General features: G+C 36.4%; 1 protein-coding gene across 1 annotated transcript; it reads right to left on the reverse strand.

Moving 5' to 3' along the window:
- Positions 1–312: 312 nt before the first annotated feature.
- Positions 313–20,952, reverse strand: GEX2 (gamete expressed 2). Its single transcript, XM_077382108.1, has 17 exons — positions 20,659–20,952; positions 20,136–20,459; positions 18,004–18,342; positions 16,816–17,142; positions 13,859–14,065; positions 13,641–13,711; positions 13,421–13,538; positions 11,423–11,731; positions 9,614–9,738; positions 8,342–8,559; positions 7,963–8,190; positions 4,715–4,950; positions 2,700–2,938; positions 1,926–2,082; positions 1,219–1,379; positions 833–924; positions 313–647 (listed from the first exon to the last, which is right to left on the reverse strand). The coding sequence occupies exons 1-17, from the start codon at positions 20,738–20,740 to the stop codon at positions 512–514; spliced, it is 3,369 nt and encodes a 1,122-aa protein (XP_077238223.1). The 5' UTR covers positions 20,741–20,952; the 3' UTR covers positions 313–511.
- Between the last annotated feature and the right edge of the window lie 1,168 nt (positions 20,953–22,120).

A 22,120-nucleotide genomic window follows, 5' to 3' on the forward strand; every position in this document is an offset into this window, starting at 1 on the left:
ATCTACTTCCCTATGAGAATATTCCAAAGAACCCCTTAATTGAGCAAATGGGAAATCCATTTGACATGGGACTGTAAGCTTGAGATGGAAGTTGAATGTTCTCCAACACACAGCCCACATGCCAATGAAAACTTAAAGAGGGTTTTCTCTTCTTCTTCCTTCTCCTCTTTGAAATTGATGTTTACACCCCCTTATTTGATAGATAGACCCCATTAGCATTACAGAGAGTAATTAAATGGGATTGCCTTGTATGAACTCAGAGAGGAGAGCTCAAGTAACCTTTTGACAAATCACATAATACTATGTCAGCAGTTTCCCTTCCAATCACAAAAATTATATGGCAAAACATCACACCTGTCGCATGCCATGTTCACAATACACGGTGCAGAGGAAGTAACTTTCAATTTGATGATAACTGGGATGATTACTATTTTACCACTATATGTTTACATGCAGATGAAATTGTTTTTTTTACAATATACAGAGTAAACCTACATTTTTTCACAAGGTCTCAAGTTTCCTTTGGTCCTCTTTCGATGGCGAGAGGGAGACAACTGCTGTGAGGGCTTTGTTGATGATGATCATTAGAAAATTGTGCCGAAAAATTACCATTGCTAGACTCTTCTTGTCTAGATAGACGGCGTGACCTGAACGTTTTAGAAAGATAAATTCAATTTTCACTGCCCTTAGCACAATGTAACAGTGTATCCAGAATAAAGTACTGAGATAATTTCAGAAATTCCTGTCAACATATACGAGGGTCTCAACCTTCACATATAATTTTTTGACTTGACATTTATGTTCCTAATGTTTTCGAGTTAAAAATCCTCACCGTTGGCGGAAGTTGGAACTGTGGCTCCTAAGCAGGAAAGAGCTTGAACAACCAGTGAAGTACGTCACATTTTCTGAAGAAGTCGCGCTCAACTGCATAGCCCATAAGCAAAACATCTGATTAGAGAGAAAGGGCTTCTGGATTGAACAAATTACAGAGCATAAACCTCATATATCAAACTGTGAGTTGTATATTTTTTAAAAAGAACTCTATATCAAAACATAGCAATCGATATCTTTTAACAAACAGAAATACTGAAATAACTGAACCCCATCAAACATTGTTTCTTTTTCAATTTTGAAATTCTGACAATCTCATGCAAGTTGACTTTATAATGACAAAAATTCTTACGATGTGAAAGTGTCATAATGGATTGCAATCCTTACCGTTGGTTTGTCGAGATTTTCTTCTTCTGTAAGTTTGATGTCACTGACATAATGGCTTCTTTCATTTCCGAGAGCAATCGCACATTTACAGATGAAGTGTAGGAGTATGACGCCCAGCAAAAGCATTGTAATGAACTCAATGATTATCGCTGATCCTAGTGCTGCATATATGAGGGAATTAATACCAATTATGACAAAAAGTCACGAATATTAATGCCATATATTGGATTATCAGGAAACCATGTAATAAGATTACTGATATTAACTGGGAAACAAAAACGACAAAAAAAGGAAATGGAAAGATGTGAAAGCTGATCAACCTATTTCTACGAAAATAGAATAGCAGAAATAACGGAATTATGCTGTATGATTCATAAGAGGCATACATAAATACACAAACTACAGCAATAAACTTAGTTGTTTTTTGGAATATTGAGGAAAAAAGAAGGTTGGTTAAAGACAACCCCCCCTTAAAGAAAAAAAGAAAAAGGAAAAAACGAAAAGAAAAAAAGAAGCTAATAAAGGTTACAATGCAATTAGTAAGAATTATGTCACAAAAGGTTAAGCTGATTGGTCAAAGTAAGAGGGGAAAAAACCTGGAAAACTAAAGAACAATGCAAGAATATGAAAATCAGGGAATAACTGGAAAAGTTCTTGAGGCTAAAGTTACATTAGACTTTGACACCTATTGTTATCGATATACTTACAATGAGCTATCAGTGAACTCATCGGCCTTCTTTTGATGAGATTTATAGTAGCCTCTGTAAAAAGTGGCAATGACATACTTTCTGTGCAATCTGGATAGCATCCATAATTACCCATATCATTTACAGTTACAGATAGAACAGCTCCATGTTCGGCTCCCTGCAGCAGAAGTCCATGGTCAGTTTTAAGGATGGCGTAATGGCTGTTTCAAATTGAATTTTTCTAATTAAATTTCTTTAACTTTCCAAATTCTAGATTTTTTGTTTTTTATGGATATTCATTCACTACAAATATATTTTATGGATATTGCACCTATTTTGTTACTCTAAATGGAGTAGAGATTTTGGCCATTCTAGCAAAACACGATGCTTTCAAGTTCTAATACATAAGGAGAAACCGAGAAACCACCAAGTTCTCAACAAGCAAACAGAATGGATATCAGCATTCTGCCATTAAACATCAGAATGTGTCAAATATGCATGGTTTTAAATTTCTGCCGAAATGCCGAAATTTCGGTCTAAATTTTGGCCAGGGTCGACACTGAAAGTAAAACTTTCGGTGTCGGCCCAGATTTTGGCAGAAATTTTGGAATTTCGGAAATTTCGGCCATATGTATTTTTACTTTTTTCCAGAGATTTATTTTTTTTGCAAATTTTTTGATTTTTAATGATTTTTTACCGAATTTGGCCGAAATTTTGCTATTTCGGCTACAGCAGAAACGATACCGAAACCGAAATTTCAAACCTTGCCAATATGATAATAGTCCACCCACTCACTTGGTATAACAGCTGTTGGATGGCATTGTTGCAGTCTTCAATTGTTCCCCGGAATCTAAATCCTTTCCCTTTTATCCAAAAATGGTTTGAAATGGTCACGAAGGTCTGGAGGGGCAGCCACTGATAGCTATTCTCTAGCTTTAATTCGGTTGAATTAATAAGATCAGCAGGCAGATTGGTCATTATAATTCCATCATTGACTTCCACAGAGAGTGTGACTACAAAGTGAGACTTGTTACCTGAAACATATCCCAAAAGAAAAATGCAAAATATTAAATTTGAAGAATAAAGAATAAAGAATAATTATATTTGGATTGGGCATCTGGTTCTGCACAGTTTTACAGCCTACTTGTTCTAGATGTTACTATAGTAAACTACCCAAATATATGTAAATCTGCATTATTTATCGGACAGTAAATCTTGGAAAGCTATGGTACATCTGTCTGGTTCTACTCTTCTACGCTAATATCATAAGCTCTTTTGGTGCACTCTTCCTTCTGCCAATGCTTCTTAAGCGCATAAGGACTTTGTAGTAGTTCTACTCATAGTTGCCTGAGTGGAATGCAAGTGTGAGATGTAATGCGGGAAGTGTAAGAAGAAAGCAAGGGGTCTAGAAAAGCAAGGTTTTAAATTTCGGTTTTGGTTTCGGCCATCAGGAAATCGAAATATTTCGGTTTCGGTAGAAATTTCGGTGGAAATATTTCGGTTCCTCTTAAATTTCAGTAGAAAAATTAAATTTGGGACTTTTCCAATTCAATGTGTATTTCGTTTCGGTTCTGGCCGAAACCGGCATATTTCGGCTGAAATTTTAAACCATGTAGAGAAGAGAAAATGTGAGAAGCGAAAGGTTTAAAGGAAAGTAAAAAGGAAACGGGGGAAACATCATCAAAAGTCAACCATGTAAAAGGTCTCATTGGAAGTGAACAAGAAGCATATAGAAAGAGATGGGGTTATAGTAGGTCAGAAAGGGAAGGGTTAATGTAGTTACAAGAAGTAAAGAGGACTTCAAGGATTTTTAGATTACAAGTTTTAATGATTTATAGTTTTACATGTTTTATTCATGCAGATTAAATGTTAAGCTTTTGGAACAAGTTCTACATGACTGTTATTTGAAAATTAAGATTAGCTTGCAAATTATAAGTACACACAATTTTTAGATACACTCTTTGGGAATTATAGGAGAAAACACTCTTCTAGGAAAATATAATCATTTAAATATGAATTGTACTCTCAATTAGGAGAAAGCGTGCTTCCCCTAAATTTGAAAGTGAGAAGAATTTAGCTTTTGAAACAAGCTTCCCACATAACTAGGAAGTTTTCGGTAGCTTTGACTCCCTGTGGAAGATTAGCTTAGTCCAAAGGTATTTTAGCCATTTTTATAATGTCTTAGGATAAGTTTAGTAAGTTTGTGATTACTCATGTACTATCATGTTAGTATAAACCTCTACACAAAGAGCAATTAGAAGACGAACTGAATGTTATGTAAAACCCAACATGAGTCATATTTGAGATTCAGTGTATTAAAAAAATATTAGTTTTTTTTTTGTAGTTAAGTTGGGATTGAACCTCCGACCTCTAGGTTGAAGAACAAAGCCTTGACCATTGAGCTAGAGGCTCAATCCCTAAAAAATTTAAAATAAATATTAGTTATGCCTGAAGAAAAATTAATAACTTATATGGTTATGTTCTTATCATACAGTGTCCCCCCAAACATCGAGAGATGAAATGGAGAGACAATATGTCTGCCAAGAAGTTGGCTCTTGAGGGAGTCATGGCCTTGGTGAAGATCTCATTGATTTGCATAATAGATTTAGCAACAAATTTTCTCTTTTCCATATGATAAAAAAATGAACGGGGAAATAATCCCAATAGTGTATGCACTAGAGAAAAAGAGCATACTAATGAGAAGCACATGAATATAACAGGAGCGTACCATTATGGGTTTACCCTACCAAGCATACCAACTAGAGAAAGCAAAATACATCTTTTCAAGTCCCTCCAAATTAATAGCATACCAGGGAAGTTAATAAGATCTGGATCCCCAACTGAAAACTCAAACGTATCATTTTGCTTGTCAAAGATTTGTGATCCATCTTTTGCTCCCTCTGCCTCCAAGATTATATACTTAGGTGCACGAATAAAAGGAGGATCATTGATAGGTTCCACAGAAACTGGCACATGAGCGTCCTGTACCCCATTTTTGTTTATGGCAGACACAGTGATAACATCATCACCATAGAAGTTCTCATTTCTACACACGCACAAGCCAAAAAAAGGAAGAAAGAAACAAAAATCACTATGTGCATAACTGAGCAGAAGGGAAGAATTCACGCAAAAAAAGGTGGAAAAAATAATATTATCAATTATATTAATTAAAACTTTTTAAATTACACAAAGGACCAAATAACATTTTAAAAGACAGGTTGTCTACCTGGAACGCAGTTCGTTCCGGTACGTGGAACGGGAACGGGTATGGGGTACGATGGTAGCCCGGTACGCGGTACGATGAGGCCATGAGAGTATGCTATGTTAGTTCGCTATTCGAGTCGTAGGTCAGTTTGGAGCGCTAATTCAGACTCACACACACATATATATAATTTCATATATTTTTACAAGAATATTATTCCATGGTACACACTACATACATTTAATAAACAAAATATAAAAACCTCATGTATGTCATACATATTTTTTCATAAAGAAAGTTCCCGTTGGAATATATGAATATCCTTCCATAGTCCATACTACATCCATCTAATAAACAAAAAAAAAAAAAAAAAAAAACCTCATGTATGCCCTACATATTTTTTTTCAAAAAGAAATCTCTAGCTCTAATCCAACCCAAAATATATAAAATTTGTAGCTTTCTCTCCATCTCTCCCTTAGTCTATATGCATTTCCCTTTCTCTCCCGCGGGTTGTCATTTTTGGCGATCTGGGTCGCTAGCGAACCATGTTTGGGATCGTGCGACCCCGGATCGCGGGTCAGAGGGCAGATGACGAATCCGGTAACTATGTGTCTACAATCATTTGGACGCCTCTTCCAGCGAAAATTGGATGCTTCATTTGGAAAGTTTTTATTAATGCAGCCCCTATTGATAGTTGATTGAAGGACATATTCATTCATCTTCCTTCCAAGTGTATGTGTTGTGCTATGCCTAAAGAAGAGGAGTTGAATCATGTATTCATTGACTGTGATGTAGCGAGAGCTATCAATTTTCTAACTATCCTGGGGTGCCTCTTCTTGAGAACCAACCCATTATCATTGGGCTGCTTCAGCAGTCCGAGCTATCCAAGAGGAAAAATAAGTCAACTTACGGTTTTACTCTAAAAGTCATTCCTTCATTTATATCAGGGGAGATATGACGGAAGAGATGCAATAGGCACATTGAGGGTTCCTCTAAGCCAATCAGTTTGTTAATTAAAGTTGTGACTACCTAGGGAAAAACACTTGTCAATTTATTCTCTCCACCTTCGGATTGCTGTTCATGGGAAGAGATTGACTTGGCGACATTGAGATATGTCCTAAACCATCGGAAAGCCTTAGAGTTACTTGGTGTGTTGGGAAAGGCGCAAGCTAGGTGAGCTAAAATTGAATATTGATGGGGCATCAAAGGACAATCCTGGCTTATCTGGGGTGGTGGGATCGTTAGAAATCATGTTGGCAGCAGGAGTATCTTTTCGGTCTCTCATTAGGTGCGAGAAACAATATCCATATGGAAGCTAGCACATTCTTGATGGCCTTAGATATTATAAAGCCTTTGGATTCTTGAATGTTTGGTGGAATAACAGAGCACGGCCTAATTGACATGATCGTTTTTGTTAGAGTATGTTAGTAGTCCATTGAGTTACATAAGGGTAGTCTAGTATTTTCTCATAAGGGTAGTCTAGTCTGGTCCATAGAGTTAGCCAGTACTATAAGTCTCACAGTTCTCCTTTTTCTCCTTCTCCATATTCTTTCTTTCCCTCACTTTTTCATGATATCAGAACCCTAGGATTCTCATGTTCTCATCTTTTTATTCTTTTCTCCCACTTTCTCTTTCTTTTCTTACAAACTTAAAAAAAAGTCGTTGTTCACATGAACCGTACCACGTGAATAGTACCGCTGCACTTTTCACATGAACAGTAACCCTAGTTTTCTAGGGTTGTCGGAAGGTACTGAATGGTGTGTCTATTGTCGTTAGTCGTCGCCGTCGTTATCGATTGAGGATCCGGTGTGGGGTTTTGCTCTAGTATCCTCTTCCTCGTCAAATGCTTTTCATAAGGTTTTTCTCCAAATCGATTCGTGTGTTTTTGTTTGGCCCTGTCTTTGTCAATTGACTTCTGATCGTGGAGCCTATCAGTCGTGGAGCCTTTTGATTTGGTTTAGATGGGTTTCTATCCATTCTTGTAGGTTCGTCCAGGCCTAACAGTCTCTTGCTCTGTTTTGAACGTTGTTGGTGACTGTTTGGCTCTGTGAAGGTTGGATAAGGGAGGTTATAAGTTGATTGTTGCTCCTAGGCCTTTGCTTCTTAGGGAGCTGTGAGGCTATTCTACTGTGGCCGGTTGGTTTGGATAGGCTACCCTCATTGTGTATGCTTGTTTTTCTCACTAGCTGCTGCTATAATTGTGGAATTTTGGTAGTATTACCCGCTTGTTGCTGGGTCTAGGGGCTGTTGTGTCTAATTGTTGTTCGTTGAATGCGGGACTTTTGTGGACTGATTGTTGGAATCTATTATTAGAATTTGAGTCTTGTCTTACCGTGGCTTCTTCACAGACTTCATTCTACTTGTCAACTTTGTAAATGACTTCCGTTAAGCTCAATGGAAGTAATCGCCTAGCCTGGTCTAGAGCAGTTGAGATTTTTCTAGAGGCCGAAGAAAAATCTCAGTATATTGAAGAGACTAAGCCTGATCCGAAAAGTGACGGTTAAAACTTGGAAGAGGGGCAATAATGCTCAGATTATGACTACTATCTAATAACAAGGAACCCAGGATCAGTTCTCTTATGCACCTGACTACAACTAAAGAAGTGTGGGATCAAGTGAAGTTGGTATACCCTGGAGCCGGTGATATGACTTGTGTGTGATGTCTTATCTGCCTTTCTTCAGTTGCGGAATGATGACAAATCATTGACTGAGTACTATGTAGCTATGGTTGATTTATGTGATAAGCTGGATATGTAGTATAATCAATTAAGATTGTATTTTTAAGAGGCATATCAATAATGACTGAATTTAAGAAAAGATAATTCAATGCAAGATAATATGATTATGTGCATACTACCCAAGATATTGAATCAATTGGAGGGCGGAATTAATTACTTCAACACGACCAACTAAGATCAAATCCTCCCCTGCTCTCTCTCCTTTATTCACGGAAAAACCACTCTCCGATGGCTTCCAAAACTGCATTGGTGTCGGGGCAAGAAATACAGTTCCAGACAATGCACTGAGAGTAACAGAGATGTTCTCCATTTGATCTGAGTATTTTATCTCGAATCCAGGGAAACCACTGCCAAAAAGCAGATTAAATCACTTTAAACTGAAAAAAATATTTAAGGCTAGATTAAACACCTTTATGAGCTGGAATATTGATGGAAAAAATTGGAGATACTTCTCATTGATGTTTTATTTCTCTTTTAAATTATAGTTTGTGAGCTTACCCAAATCTGGGACTTATCGCGTCTTCAGTTACTTGCAATAGAACAGGTAAAGAAACAAATTGGGGTGGTGTGGTCAAGACAGATATCATAATTGTGGCAGTAGCAAAATTCTTATTTACATCAGCAATTGTGTAAGAGAAGGAATCATTGCCAAAGAAACCCTTATAAGGCGTGTATCTGAACAGCTGTCCATACAAAAGAAGTGACCCATGATTTGGCTGCCAAAATAAGAAAAGATAAAAACATTAACAAATAGTATTGGTAATCCAAATAAATTCATCCAAGCTGTACAAAATATAACTACACAACCAGCATATCATAATTTTAAAGTAAATGAAACAGGGTAATAGCATGCAAATAACAATTAAGGCAGATGTGACTAATCCCATATTTATACAGAAAAATCATTATTTCAGATTGGGAACCTTTTTTAGATATGCTGTAGTTGTATTCGCTTCTTTGGAAAGTTATGTAAAATTCTAAACTTAGAATACATTAACTGAGAAAGACTTGCCCTGGACCTATACACTTGATGAAATTCTTCAGGAATATTTCAATTGGAGAAAGCAGTTAAAAACATTCAATAACCCAACCCAACCCCCCCCCCCCCCCCCCCCCCCCCCCAATACTTATATTCATTAATAAGGTCTGCAAATTAATTAACTAAGGAATTGCTTAGACCTATAAACTATGGAACTCTTCAAGAATATTTCAAGTTTAGGAAGAAGTTAAAAACAGTCAACGATTGCTGAGTGTCAAATGCAGAATATTTTAAATTTGAAGGGAAATTGAAAAGTTTCCTTCCATATAAAGACAATTAGTCTTTATGGTTGTTGGTTTCCTATATATAGGACATATTATGACTTCTTTGTGACTTTTGATGATTATTGATTGATTACAGCTTAGTTGAATTATTCTCCCTCTCTACTTCTACTTCTAGTTCTCTTCTTTCTCTCCCTAGCCTACATCATATGCTCTGTCCTTTCTCCTTTCTTTTGACCGAGAGGAAAGGAGATGAGGACTCAACTACTCGACTACACCATAAACTAAAGAAGTCCTAGTCAAGATCTCTAATATGATAAAAAATAATTTGAGGAACGATTCTGACTTTCATTCAAGAAACAGATAACATATTTAAGGAGTATCATATAAAGACAAATAGAACTCCAACTGACATAAAGGAATTTAACAGGTACAATATATTTGTACAAAATAAATAATAATAATAATAATACTCATTTTTTACAATAAACCCAAGTATTTAAGCCTTACCGTTGATGATTCAATTATACTGGCATTGCCATCTGCAAAATAATCATTTGCCAGAGCATCAAAAGCCAATGATTCATTCTCCCAGACAGAAATAGTATCATTGTTGACTTGAGGGAAATACTCTCCTACACGAAATTTAATACCAGTCAAATCTTGGCATGGAAAGAAGTCTAAAAACAATACAAATAAGTATAGGAATTATACGTGTTAAAGTATAAAAGATTAAATAACACCATCTCCAACAGCTTAAGCTTTTGGAGTAGACTGGTAGTTTAACATGGTATCAGAGCAAATGCCTGGATTCAAACCTCCCGGATAGCAAAAATCCACGTGCAATGGGCAGACCCATAAGAGGGGCCATGTGCCACGTGTAGGACAACCCTAGAAAGAGGGGCCACATGTGAGGGGGAGTGTTAAAGTATAAAAGATTAAATAACGCCATCTCCAACAGCTTACGCTTCTGAAGTAAACAGTAGTTTAACAATACGTATCAAAATCAAGCCGGGATGGAGATTATCAGAAATAAGGAACAGAAAACACTTCTACCCTTCTGAGGGATTCATAATATAGAAAACAAAGTGTCCCGAGAGATTAATTTCTGGATTTTGATAGAGAAGGGTCCAATCGATAACCTTAATAGTTAAGTTATATCAGACAGAAAGCTTTTGAATGAAGTTTAGTTTCAAAATTTGTATTGGAATTTATGGCATGTCTATTTTTGGAAATTACAACAAAAAAGCAAGCTTGGAGAAAATAACTTTTGCAAGGAAATCTTAAACGTGGTCTTCGAGAATACCAGACACAGAAAATTCCGGAGAATTCTTCTTCTCAGAAAACTGTGGCCTCATAGACAAGATCTTAAAGATGATCAATATCTGAATAGAATAATATCTATATGACTACATCCAGACGTATGTTTGCACATGGGAAAGGTTGAAATGCTGAATTATCAATTTTGGTGAAATATATATTGCAGGAATTTTCACTTTAATGTTACAAGTACTCAGAAAGAAAACCAACCATAAAAGGCAAGATGGCAAAAAGCATTGCATGTTCAAAACTGCATCTTGCGGAGAGCACTTTTTGGCGCAGTTGTAAAACTACATACTGTGAATTGTAAAAACACATACTTTGGTAACTTCAAAAATTTACAGATGACTTCTTTATGTTGAGGATTCAATGGCCTCTAAGGGAAATGTAGTATTTGAACCGCGGTCTCCTCTATTAATTGGTCTACATTTAATACTTTAGAAAGGGTCTAATTAAGTTTAAGAGGCATATCTTTTACGTATTTTATGGCTGCTGATGAGTATGACACATTTTTTAGCGGTGCAAGTTTGGGTAGCTCTAGTCTCCATAATATCATAATATCTTGCAAAAAGTCAGCTTTGAAACCCCTAAATCATGCGGCAAGTTTCCCATAAATTGTTCAAGGATTTGATTTATGACCCCACCCTATCATGGCATCCTTCTCTCACATGATCACTAGATTACTATGACTAATTTGTTGGTTTTTAGCATTTGTTTCAACTTTCTAGTCATCAGAAAAAATAATATAACACCTGCAGTTACACATCCAAAGTCAGCAGAGGTTTAGATATTAATGGCTAATCAATATCTAACAATCCCTATCATTGTCTCCCAATGGTTCATACTGGAGCATTAATTTCAGCATTATGACCCCTCAGCAACCAGGGATTGAAGATATCAAAAAATGGAGGCACACATTCAAATAGAAATTAACATTGACCATCATTATTGATAACAAAAATGTGCTACATAAAACCAGACACTGTTATTAGAACTTACTTTTGTACACATTGACCTCAAAGGGGCAAGGAGACAACGATTTGTCCTCAAATGAAACACATATGTTGTAACTGCCAAGATCTCTTGCTAGATAGTAACCAACATATGATCCATCCTCATTATCCACAAACCTCCATCTCAAGAAACCAGAGTTGTTAACAGGACCAGTTTTAAGGCTCAGCTTTGAATGTTGAGACAGAACAGGGTTAGAAAACTGATCCATGAGCTCCACTATTACATCATTTCTAACAAGTCTAGTTACATTCGGAGCGAATTTCACCACACTTGACAGTGATGTATCAACCATAGCTGCAGCAAAATTAATAAATATTCATGGGAAATAAAATTGAAATTATAACAGTCAACATTAACTATCAATGTCAAAATTCTGACTCCATTTCAAAAAAAAAAAATTTAACCATTTCAAAAATAATGTCAAAATTCTGACCAAACAATACTCAACATGAAATTGGATGCTAAGCTGTCAATGTGGATGAGCTCTTAACCATGTAAAGTTAAAGGTTAAAAACAAAATACATATGTTGTTATGGGGAGACATGATCCTAAAGATAAAGTTGATTATCATCTAGCAAGGTAATCGATATTAAAAAATTCATATATACCCTGTCAGAACTCATTTTAAAGAAAAGTCAAAAGTTTCAATTTAGCATATTTAACAAACTTTTGATTCTTTCAGAACCATCATGACTTAGTCTTTGGACAGGATTCCAATACAGTAGTTGCCCTATGCACAGGCAACACCAATGCATTTGTAATGCATGAAGTTTAAAACTTTAAAAGCCAGAGAGCCAAAAACCATTAAACCTTGCAAATATGTAATAACCAGAACTTTCTCAGAAAGTTGTTTGAATCAGATTTAAAAGACTATTTAATTTTAAAAAATGGGTTTCTTTAACATTTTCAACTATAGAAAAAAAATGCAGGTCAAGGAAAAATCAGTAATTTCAACAGCAATACTTGCTATAGAACAGAAGAAAAGAACTATCTTGAATATTCCATTGACTAGGTTCAGAAAAGAAAGTTAGCCACTGGTACAACAGTAACATGAGGGGGTAGTATGGTGTCCAGATGTGCTATGTACAAAAGAAGTTGTTTTTCATCTCTTGATGACCATTATATGTTCTATTGAATTGTTAGGTTTCTGGATGGTCTAATTGATTTTCACAAGTTCTGTTTCAAAGAATACGCTTCAACCCAATGAATTGTCAATCTTTTCTTAAGACATATTTGAAGTATATTCTTCTTGTTTGATGTCCCTGGACCTTTTAACATCTTAGTTTACTTCTTGTTGCAGAAAGCAGTTCATTAACACTGCTAATTTATCCTGAAATGCTGAATGGAGTTCTCTTTTTTGTTTTGGAATCAAGAGTACGGAGTTCTCTATATTTGGGAATATATTGAGATCATATAAAAAGGTGCATGCTTCACAAATAATTTTTTTAATTTGCTAATGCTGAGAATGTCATTACTTCTATAAAATAAAATTGGAGAAAACATAGTAGCAGTACCAGTAATATAATATGTGATTGCTGCATTGAAGAAAACTGGCATTGTTCAGTGTTTAGTGTTTTAGATATGACTTTAATTGTCTGACTACGATGAACTTTTAGATCAACAAAGGTAAACCACACAAATGTTACAAATCAGGAGAGAATCTCAAGTCTTGAGTTCTCTGATTTTCGTAACCTTTTGCTATATGAACTGACCTTGTTGAACACAGAGTGGGCGTGCACAACTGCGCACAATGGCAACCAAAACACAGTTTAAACATAATTCCAAACATTCATGAGATAATAATACCTCTCACTGGTAGACATTCTCAAAATTTAAAAATCAAGTTGCAGAGATAGCTTGCAGTTAGCAATCAGAAAAGAAGAATCAACAACCAATCAACAGATTAGAAAGTAAAAAACATAATTGAAACTATAGCAAGAGCATCATCAGAACCAAAGGTTATAAGGAATGGGAGGAAAATACCTGGTGATACTTCCTTTAAGTAAGGGCGACCACCATTTAATGGGATATTTCCACAGAACACCAAAATCTCATAGCTCCCAGACTTTTCAGGTGTAAAAATAACATTGAATGCACTACTCTGATCATTCAGATGGGCATCAGAATGGGTTCTCAGTCAGCTATTATCAGTATGTTAAAATATAATCATTTTATAATGTATTGAACAAAGGCATTTCATTACAGTGTTCTGCGCAGGTGCGGCTCCAGCATGGCTTATAGCACCATTGGTATGTTCTCCAGCAGGCTCATTCCCTGTTCCAGCGATACAAAAAAATACTCAACTACTCAACTAAGCCTTTGTCCCAAACCAGCGATACAAAAAAAAAAACTCTCCTGGGTCAAAATAATTGCCGAAGACTGTCAATAGCAATGACTAAATAACCTCTGAAGTGATTTTACCATAAAGAATCTTCATAGGGAGTATGCTTGGCCTCACACTGTATGAATCAATTATCCTTGTAATTTGTACATGGAGCTGTTCTACTTCTACTGGAGCAGGATTCCGGTATACATCTTCCAAATAAACTGAAAAATATGACATTTGGCCAGCAACAGAACCAGCTAAACCAGATCCATTAATAACACTGTTTAATCCATTGCAGTAACCTATTAAAAAGAATTCAATCCAATTAATCAAACAGTTAAAACTGGAAAAAATGAAGTGTTATATATTTAGGGTTGATTGTGTAGCACAATTGGAAGGTGCTCAATGCTTCAATCCTAAGCCCATGGGTTAAATTTGAGCTTATCTTTTAATGTAGAATAATTATGTTTACGCTGAGATTTCCTTTTAAATCCTAGATAGGAAGAAAAACTAAGGCCACGTTCGGATACTTCATGTTTTTGTATTTGGATTTGGATTTGAGTTTTGGATACAAAATATATCAATCATCCTCATGCTCATGTTGTACGAGAGAGGGAGGGAGGGAGGGATGTCTTACTGTTGCTGCAGCAAGGTCGAGGAGCAGCAAGGGTGAAGGTAATTGCCACAAATATGGATTTCCAAATAATGCCTCGCAGAAAAGATTTGAAAATTAGATTTTTTTTTTCACTGTTGTAGCTGATTTGGAAATCGAAGGATCCGATCCAGTTCCAAATCTCAACTGCAAATGGGAGAAATCCAAATCTAAATCTTGCGGGTATCCAAACATGGCCTAAAAGAATCTTGAAACCAGAATGAAGATATAAATAGAAAAATATAAACTTTACACACCAAAGAAAAACTAAAAGAATCTTGAAACCAGAATGAAGTGATAAATAACAAATATAAACTTTGCACCCCAACATAAAATTTCAGATCCAGAAACCTGGTATCTGACACCTTGTTCTTGTGCATTCACTCCAACATTCACACTGGACATTTACCAATATGATTTGCAAAAAAGGATAATAACAGATTTTGGTGTGAACTAGTGATGTGTGAAAGAGCATTTCAGTATGGTAACTAAATGTCATTGTCACTGAAATGAAATGCAGAAGTGAGATCTCCACCTCTATCACTAAAATGTTTGATTTTCTTCTCAAAAATAATTCTACAAAGGCATCTTTAATTTTTTAAACATACAAAAGGCCTCTGATCTATGTTCCCTATAAGGTATACATATAAAAAAAAACTCTTGAGTGGAGACGTCAATGAATACATAACAGCATAAGCGTCCATTTCCAGAGACAAATATAAAGCACTGGCAATAGACACTAGTCTTGGCTTAGATAACATGACTTAGATATATAAATAAATAAACTTATGCTTTCTCAATCATTTGACAGTTTATCACAGAAATTTAGGCATGGATTAGATTGTTGACCAAATGACCAAAGGGTTGCTCTGATTTTGTACAGCATTATTAGCAGATTGTTGAAGTAGGGTTACACTTGATAACCTGCAAATGATCCATCCATCTCCACCCAAAAATTTCACAGGATAAAAGTAGTACTAGGGCTTTCTCCCACTTAAAAAGACCCACAACCTCTTTTGTAAAGCTGATACACCCGGGCCGCCTTATGAGCCGGCCCCGAGGGACTAAGTCTCTGCACACCATCTTAGATCTATTTCACTATCCGCAGAAACATATAATTCTAGCTGATGTGGGGCTGGATCTAGCTAATGAGCCATGGCATAACCATCATATTCTCCTGCTCTCATTTCGAATAAAAAGGGTCATCCATCTTTGGTGTCTTTTCTCAACTATGCCCATAGTATAAAGTTTCCCATGTTCAAATGTGTCGTGATCTATATGTTTGGACTATCGCCATGACTGGTCCCTGCAGATCCAAACCTGAAACATATGATATTCTTCTAGAAGGTTCACAAGTGCTAATAGCAGACATCCTCACCCACCAAATACATCTCCTGTACTTTTCCTAGGAAAAAATCAGCAAACACGGCAAATCTCACACAAACCAATGCCTAGGCACACGACCAAGGAAAGGTCAGGATAAGGGAGGCGGCAAAGAAGGAGGAGGAGGAGGAGGAGGAGGAGGAGAAGAGAAGTAGGAGAAAAGGAAGGAAGTTGTGGAGTTTCCAGTCAAATCCCACGACCTCTAATCACTCATACGTACATACATAAAATAAAGGGAAAATGTAAACATTACAAGTATGCCTTTGCATGATGATAGGTCCCATTATAAATACTCACGCGCACACAATATCAATGATAGGACCCTACTTGAACCCAAACCTATCTGCTGATCTCCAGATTGCCAACTTCTTGACGAGGTCTCATACAATGACCGGATCCTACTTTCTACTTAGCAAACATCGATGCTTTCTTGCAATCCAGCATGAGTTTGAGGGGGTGATGTGGAACCAATGAGGAAGGTAGCCAATTCTTGTTAAAACTAATATTCAATTCAAGTTCTTGTAGCTCTGTTACCAAAATTGATGCAGAACTGGAAGAGAGATGATTGTTCAAATTAATATTCAAAGTAGGGGTATGTTTGCCATTTAATTAAAAGTCAAGATATTATTTTCATAAAAAAAATCGTCATTAATGTATGATTAAACACATTGCAGGCACAGTAGGAAAGGCTGTTAGGAAGATCCCTGACATGGGTGTGTCCTCTAGCAGCTCTCAAATACAAACTATACCACTCATAAGAGATTAATTGTAAAATCCCATGAATACCCTTGTTTACAAACAAACACACGGAATCACTAAAGTAAACATGGCATACTACCAACAATCATAACGACTGCAAGTTTGTACACCCCCCAACTTTCAATAAATTCATAAACAAAAGGTATAATATACTCTTGTGTCAGGAAATCATGAAATGACGAGAAAAGAGAAGAATCACAAATAAATAAGTCTTATGAGATATCAAGAATTAGCTTTAGCAAAAATATCCACACCCACCTACAAAAACAGTATAGTCATACTGCATATGGGAGATGCTTTCATTTTGCTTGTCGTCAAAAATTGTGAGCATGAACTCCCCTGGCTCGTATACACTGAAAGAAAGCAATTGAATACCTTGTGCCATTTCTTGAAAGTATAAATCTGCTATGGGGATGGACAAATTCATTGTCTTCTGAACAACTCGAGCATCAAATGCATACAAACCTGCAACAAGATTTCCATATTGATCTTGCTGGTATATAAAGAGTTCCAGCTTAGAGAATATTTGCAAGGCGTTTGTTTCATAATTCCATTTGGCTAAGCACTTGGTGATATCTAGTGGTCCTGTTAAAGGTCAATACAAATTGTGTATCAATGGAAGACATCATAATACATGTGCTTATACTAAACTTAGAAATAAATAACAGACTACAATCCAGTGTATAAAAAAATCATTTTCATGGAAAGATGTAACCAGAAAGAATAGTGTTTTCACATAGTGGTTCTTGCAGTTACTTACTATCAATCAAATATGACAAAAAGTAAATGGATAAAGACTAGAAGTTAGAATTCTTATACTTGTAGAATTTTCTTCTTTCAAAACTTGTTTTCAGGTGCTTGAGTTATCTTTACACAGACATAGGAACTAATACAACTCTGAACTTTCCGTAAACTGACTTTGATAGTTTTGTATTTCAAGAAATAAACTCAAGATAGCAGATTCATCGCCTTCAAGTTTGGTTTTCCAACTCAATTCATCCAGGAAACTTGGAAGGTTACTCCAAAGACTATGAAGAAGACCATGAAAAACATTGCTTTTCTTTTGGCGGATGTCAACGAAATAACTGTCACAAGGAATGAGTCCAAAGAAAAAATAAAGAAAATAAAATATCAGCATTTCTTTAAAGTAAACTTTTTGCATAGACATATGTCCTTGCAATGTTCAAATGCTAGATATTGTATGGATCAATCTAACCAAATTAGTTCTTCTGAGCACCATTACGCAAATCTATCACCTATGGAAGTCACTAATGAGTATTTTGCATTACCAGTATTTTGTGCGCGCGCAAGCGCGTACACACACACACACACGCACACACGCACAAGAGCAATCCACTCTATCAAAAGAGCAATCCATTATAATTTATAATTATTATCTTCCAATCAAAGTAGAAATATTTAGTACTCTAAGCTAAAGCAACTCACCTGGCTTTACTTTGAATAGTAGTGGAGAACCATTCAATGTCTTATTTTCACCCTCTACATGTAATGAGAGACTTCCAGCTGTGGCAGAAACAAACCCAATACCAATATATCCAAATTCGTTCCTGCCCATATAGGTGACATCAAGCACACTTGCAGAGGAACCATTTTCATAAAATGCAGACACTGTAAATTTATTTGAATGTGGCCCTTCACTCATTGATGAGATATTGTTCCCAAATGCATCTTTAGGAAGTATCAAAACATTAGCTCGTGTCCCAGCTACAAACTCATTTACAAGATTCATCCATGACGCAATGCAAACTGATGGGTACAGAGGTCCTTCCATCAGCAAATGGAGATTAGGATTGTAGATAAGTGAAAGAAATATCAAATACTGTGACTTTCAAAGAACAAAATCAATAGAAACACAAGGAACAAACTCATAAATTGATACCATGGTAACTGAGCATGTAAACTGAAACATTGCTAAACAAATAAAAATGTAAAGCACATATATTGCAGAGGATGTTCCATGATAGAATACATTGAAAATCATTCAAATTGCAAACAAAGATAAATCACAAGATTTAAAACGGTTTGTATGCCATAACACTTATAAGTCCATCATAGACTGGAAAATGAAAAAACGCATTTAATAAGGGGATGTACATAGTGAAGTACTAACTGAAAATTTGTAATGCATCACCGACTTAGTGACAGATTGCTGTTTGCATTGGATATAAATCCATACTGCATTGCAGATGAAAATTTTGAAAATACTTACAGCTGGAGTTCCTGGTAACTTTTTAAGAGAGTTTAAGACTGGTTAATTTTATTTTGTTTTTGTTTTTTTAATGATGAATAAATGAAGAAAGAAGGGGGAACCCCGCGACCGAGATGGTTAATACAAAAAAAAAGAGGCAAATTACAATGCAAGCTACGCCATCCAATAAGGAATACTCAATGGGGTAGAAAGTCAAAATTCTCCAACTCAGCCCTATCAACTCCCACTCGAGCTAACCAATCCGTGTCACTATTGGCCGACCTCCTACATTATAGGAGACCGGGTACCCGTCAACTCAATCCTGATCTCTTCAATCTTTTTTTTGAAAATGAACTTCTTCAATCACATTGGCGAACCTCTATGGATGAGGATTGAAGGAGTCTCCTTGCACAATCAGTCGGCCCATGTCTCTACTTTCTGTGATCCCGATGCCTTGCAACACAGTACACAACCCTCAGTTCTTTGGAGTCCGTGAACCCGACACAATACACAACCTTTCCCCATACCCATTATCCTACTATTATCACACTACCTATTATATCTTGTTGAGCCATAGATATGTTTGTTTCCTAAATTTGATATTTTTGATACATTATTTGAGATCTGATTTATTTCCATTAGTTAGCTGTTTTGTTTATGGACTTGTGTATAAAACCTATTTGGACTAAATTATTTTCTGTTTGGAGAAAGAATTCAATGGTTATGATTTCCTACAAAACCCTAGCAGTTTTCTTTTTTTGAATGGTCACAAACCCCTAACTGTAATTGGTTCTTATGTGATGTTTAATCTGTTTTGGTAATATAAGTTGCTGCCCATGTTGAACTAAAATCTTACTTATGCTCCATAGTTCCCATAAATTAACATGTGAACCCTGTCTGTGCCAAATTTGTATAAAGATGTCCCAACCAAAGGCATCAACACCTTCTTTTCTCCCAAACCCGTACGATAGCATTAACTTGAGAGAGTTACAGTCTAACAGAATTACCAAACTGCCTACTTAATTTAGCGATATCAAGCTATAAATAAGCTTATTGCATATTTGACCTCAAAAAACAACAATCAAAATGTTCCATTCTATAAAACATGAGGCGTCTATTGAACAGGTAATTAGCTAACCCAACCAAGGTTTCTAGTTTGCACAAATGAAGTAAGACAAACAAATGGCGCCAATCTCATAAAGGCATATCTTCCAAAAGGGGCTTTAGCACAATTCAATATTCTGTTCAGAAATAACATGTGAGACCTGAAACTACACGGAAGCCAACCAAACAAAATTCCCAGAAACATTTTCACAGAATAAACAGTTTATAGCAGGAAAATGATCTAGTCGTGGATTTAAGGCTCTACCTGCTGTAACACTAAAATGAAGAGATTCATCAGAGATTCCCGAACGACAGTCATTAACAGCCACCTGAAAATCCCCAACCATAATGGGAATGAAGGTCATATTCCAATTAGTAGAATCCGCATTCGCAGATAATGAGACGCCAGAAACGTATGAACTATTTCCCATTTTTCCGTTCGCAGTGAGTGTAAATCTATCCGTGGATCTGTTCCCATTGTCAAAATCTTCCATTAATTTAATCTTGATGGTTGCTATATCACCTGCCCTGAAATCATGCTTATCGTCGAGCCAACTAACGACAAAATTAGGTAAGCGTGGAATTTTAACTGCAGTACACAGGATTGAATAAAATGCATCATTAGAACAGAATAGAGAATTAGGGCAAATCCTAAATATGGTTACAGTAATGGATTACAAACCCCATTAAAAAATATAGCAAGAAATTAATTGAATGCAGAAGATAGTTACAGTAATGGATTCCAAGGAAAGTTTTGGAGAAAAACCCTAAATATCTTTTATCTGTACCTTCTGCAAATGGTGATTCTGCAGCGAATGCGAGATTTGAAGGTAGAAACCACAGAACGGTATAGAGAAGTAGGGAAAACATTTTCCTGTGCTTGATTTTCCTGATTTGGGGAAAATAAAATATTTCTTTGATATAGAGAAGGTGCTTCAAGTAGTTTGAATAAGGGAAAAAGGAGGGAATGGGAAACGGGAAGTTATGTAACTACCAAACCCTCGTTCTCGTTAACCTGTTTACCAAAACGCCCCTGGACTGTAATCCTGGGTTTAACCTAATACACCGCGTCCCGGTTTAGTTGTCCTCGGACTGTCATGTCAAGCACTTGTATGGCCGTATGGGGTTGCCTTGTATTACGGGATAAATTGCCGTGGATAAGTTCTGTCCGCGTGATTTTATCCCTAAATATCAAGGATAGGTATATCCACTTTTCAGTATGCGTGTCGATGGACCAAGAGAGTCTCATGTATCGAGAGGGGGTACAAGCTTAATAACTGGACAGGAATTGGGCACACCAGCTGGATCCGTCAAACACGATTTGGATTTATATCCTAAGGTTTGAGATCTGACAAAAATAGGGTCATATAACACCCGGAAGCGTCCATCGCAAAGGCATTTCACGGCTGGTCTGTCGCATGTCTGACCAGCCACCTCGTGAAAGGAGCCTTTTGTTATGGACCCTAACAAATCCCTTGTAATTTTGAGTCGTGTGTGAAAATGAGTTTCGTTTTAGATTATGGCATCGGATTGTAATTTTGAATTCAAAACCTATTAATGGACTCAAAATAGGTTATCACATCTAAAACAAACAGGACCTTTTAGAAAGGCAAATTGATGACGGTAAAAATGACAGCGTAATCGCAGGTTGACACGTGGCAGGTGGTGACTATGTAATCTTACCCAATTTAGAAGGTTCTAGAGTGGACTCTTGTCCTATCGCAAGGTCGCAGCTGTCCATGAGTTCCAGGGCAATCTCATCCCTAATTCTCCTTTAGCCCTTTACTATAAAATAGCCTTCTAAGGCTCAAAAATAAAGGTTTCAATTTCCAAAACTGAATATTCATAGTACGTACTTTCTACCTGTTGCTAGTCACTAACTTGAGCATCGAAGGGCCGCACTAACTCCAATTGGTTCTTCTGACCATTTGACTACGTGCACAGGCGGGTCTCAGCTCCTACAAGGTAACCTCAGCAGACCACCGATTTTGGCCGCAACATAAATGATATAAGCACAACCATGCAAAAGTCAGCCGTGAAATGCCTTTCCACAAAATGCCCCAGCAAATCCCTTACTTATTTGTGCAATACAAATAATTTTGTTCTCTCTTGAGTGGACTTTTATATGTTGAAAGTCTTTCATTACTTCAGTCCATTTACCCTAAGATCACTTAATTTTATATTGACTAATGAAATCAGCTCATTGTCACACGGATTTAATTCAATAGTTTCAGGGGCCATCACAAATAA

Source organism: Tasmannia lanceolata, unplaced genomic scaffold, assembly GCF_043159265.1.
Source record: "Tasmannia lanceolata isolate RefF3 unplaced genomic scaffold, GAP_Taslan_0.1 ptg000006l, whole genome shotgun sequence".
Lineage (NCBI taxonomy): Eukaryota > Viridiplantae > Streptophyta > Magnoliopsida > Canellales > Winteraceae > Tasmannia > Tasmannia lanceolata.

Bases quoted from the DNA above. Each gene is read 5' to 3' on its own strand.
- GEX2 (XM_077382108.1), bottom strand. From the start codon at position 20,740: ATGTTTTCCCTACTTCTCTATACCGTTCTGTGGTTTCTACCTTCAAAT. The intron at 13,539-13,640 runs GTAATGAAATGC...CTGAATGATCAG, and splicing joins CCGCACCTGCGCAGAACACT to AGTAGTGCATTCAATGTTAT. The intron at 925-1,218 runs GTAAGGATTGCA...TGGGCTATGCAG, and splicing joins AAAATCTCGACAAACCAACG to TTGAGCGCGACTTCTTCAGA.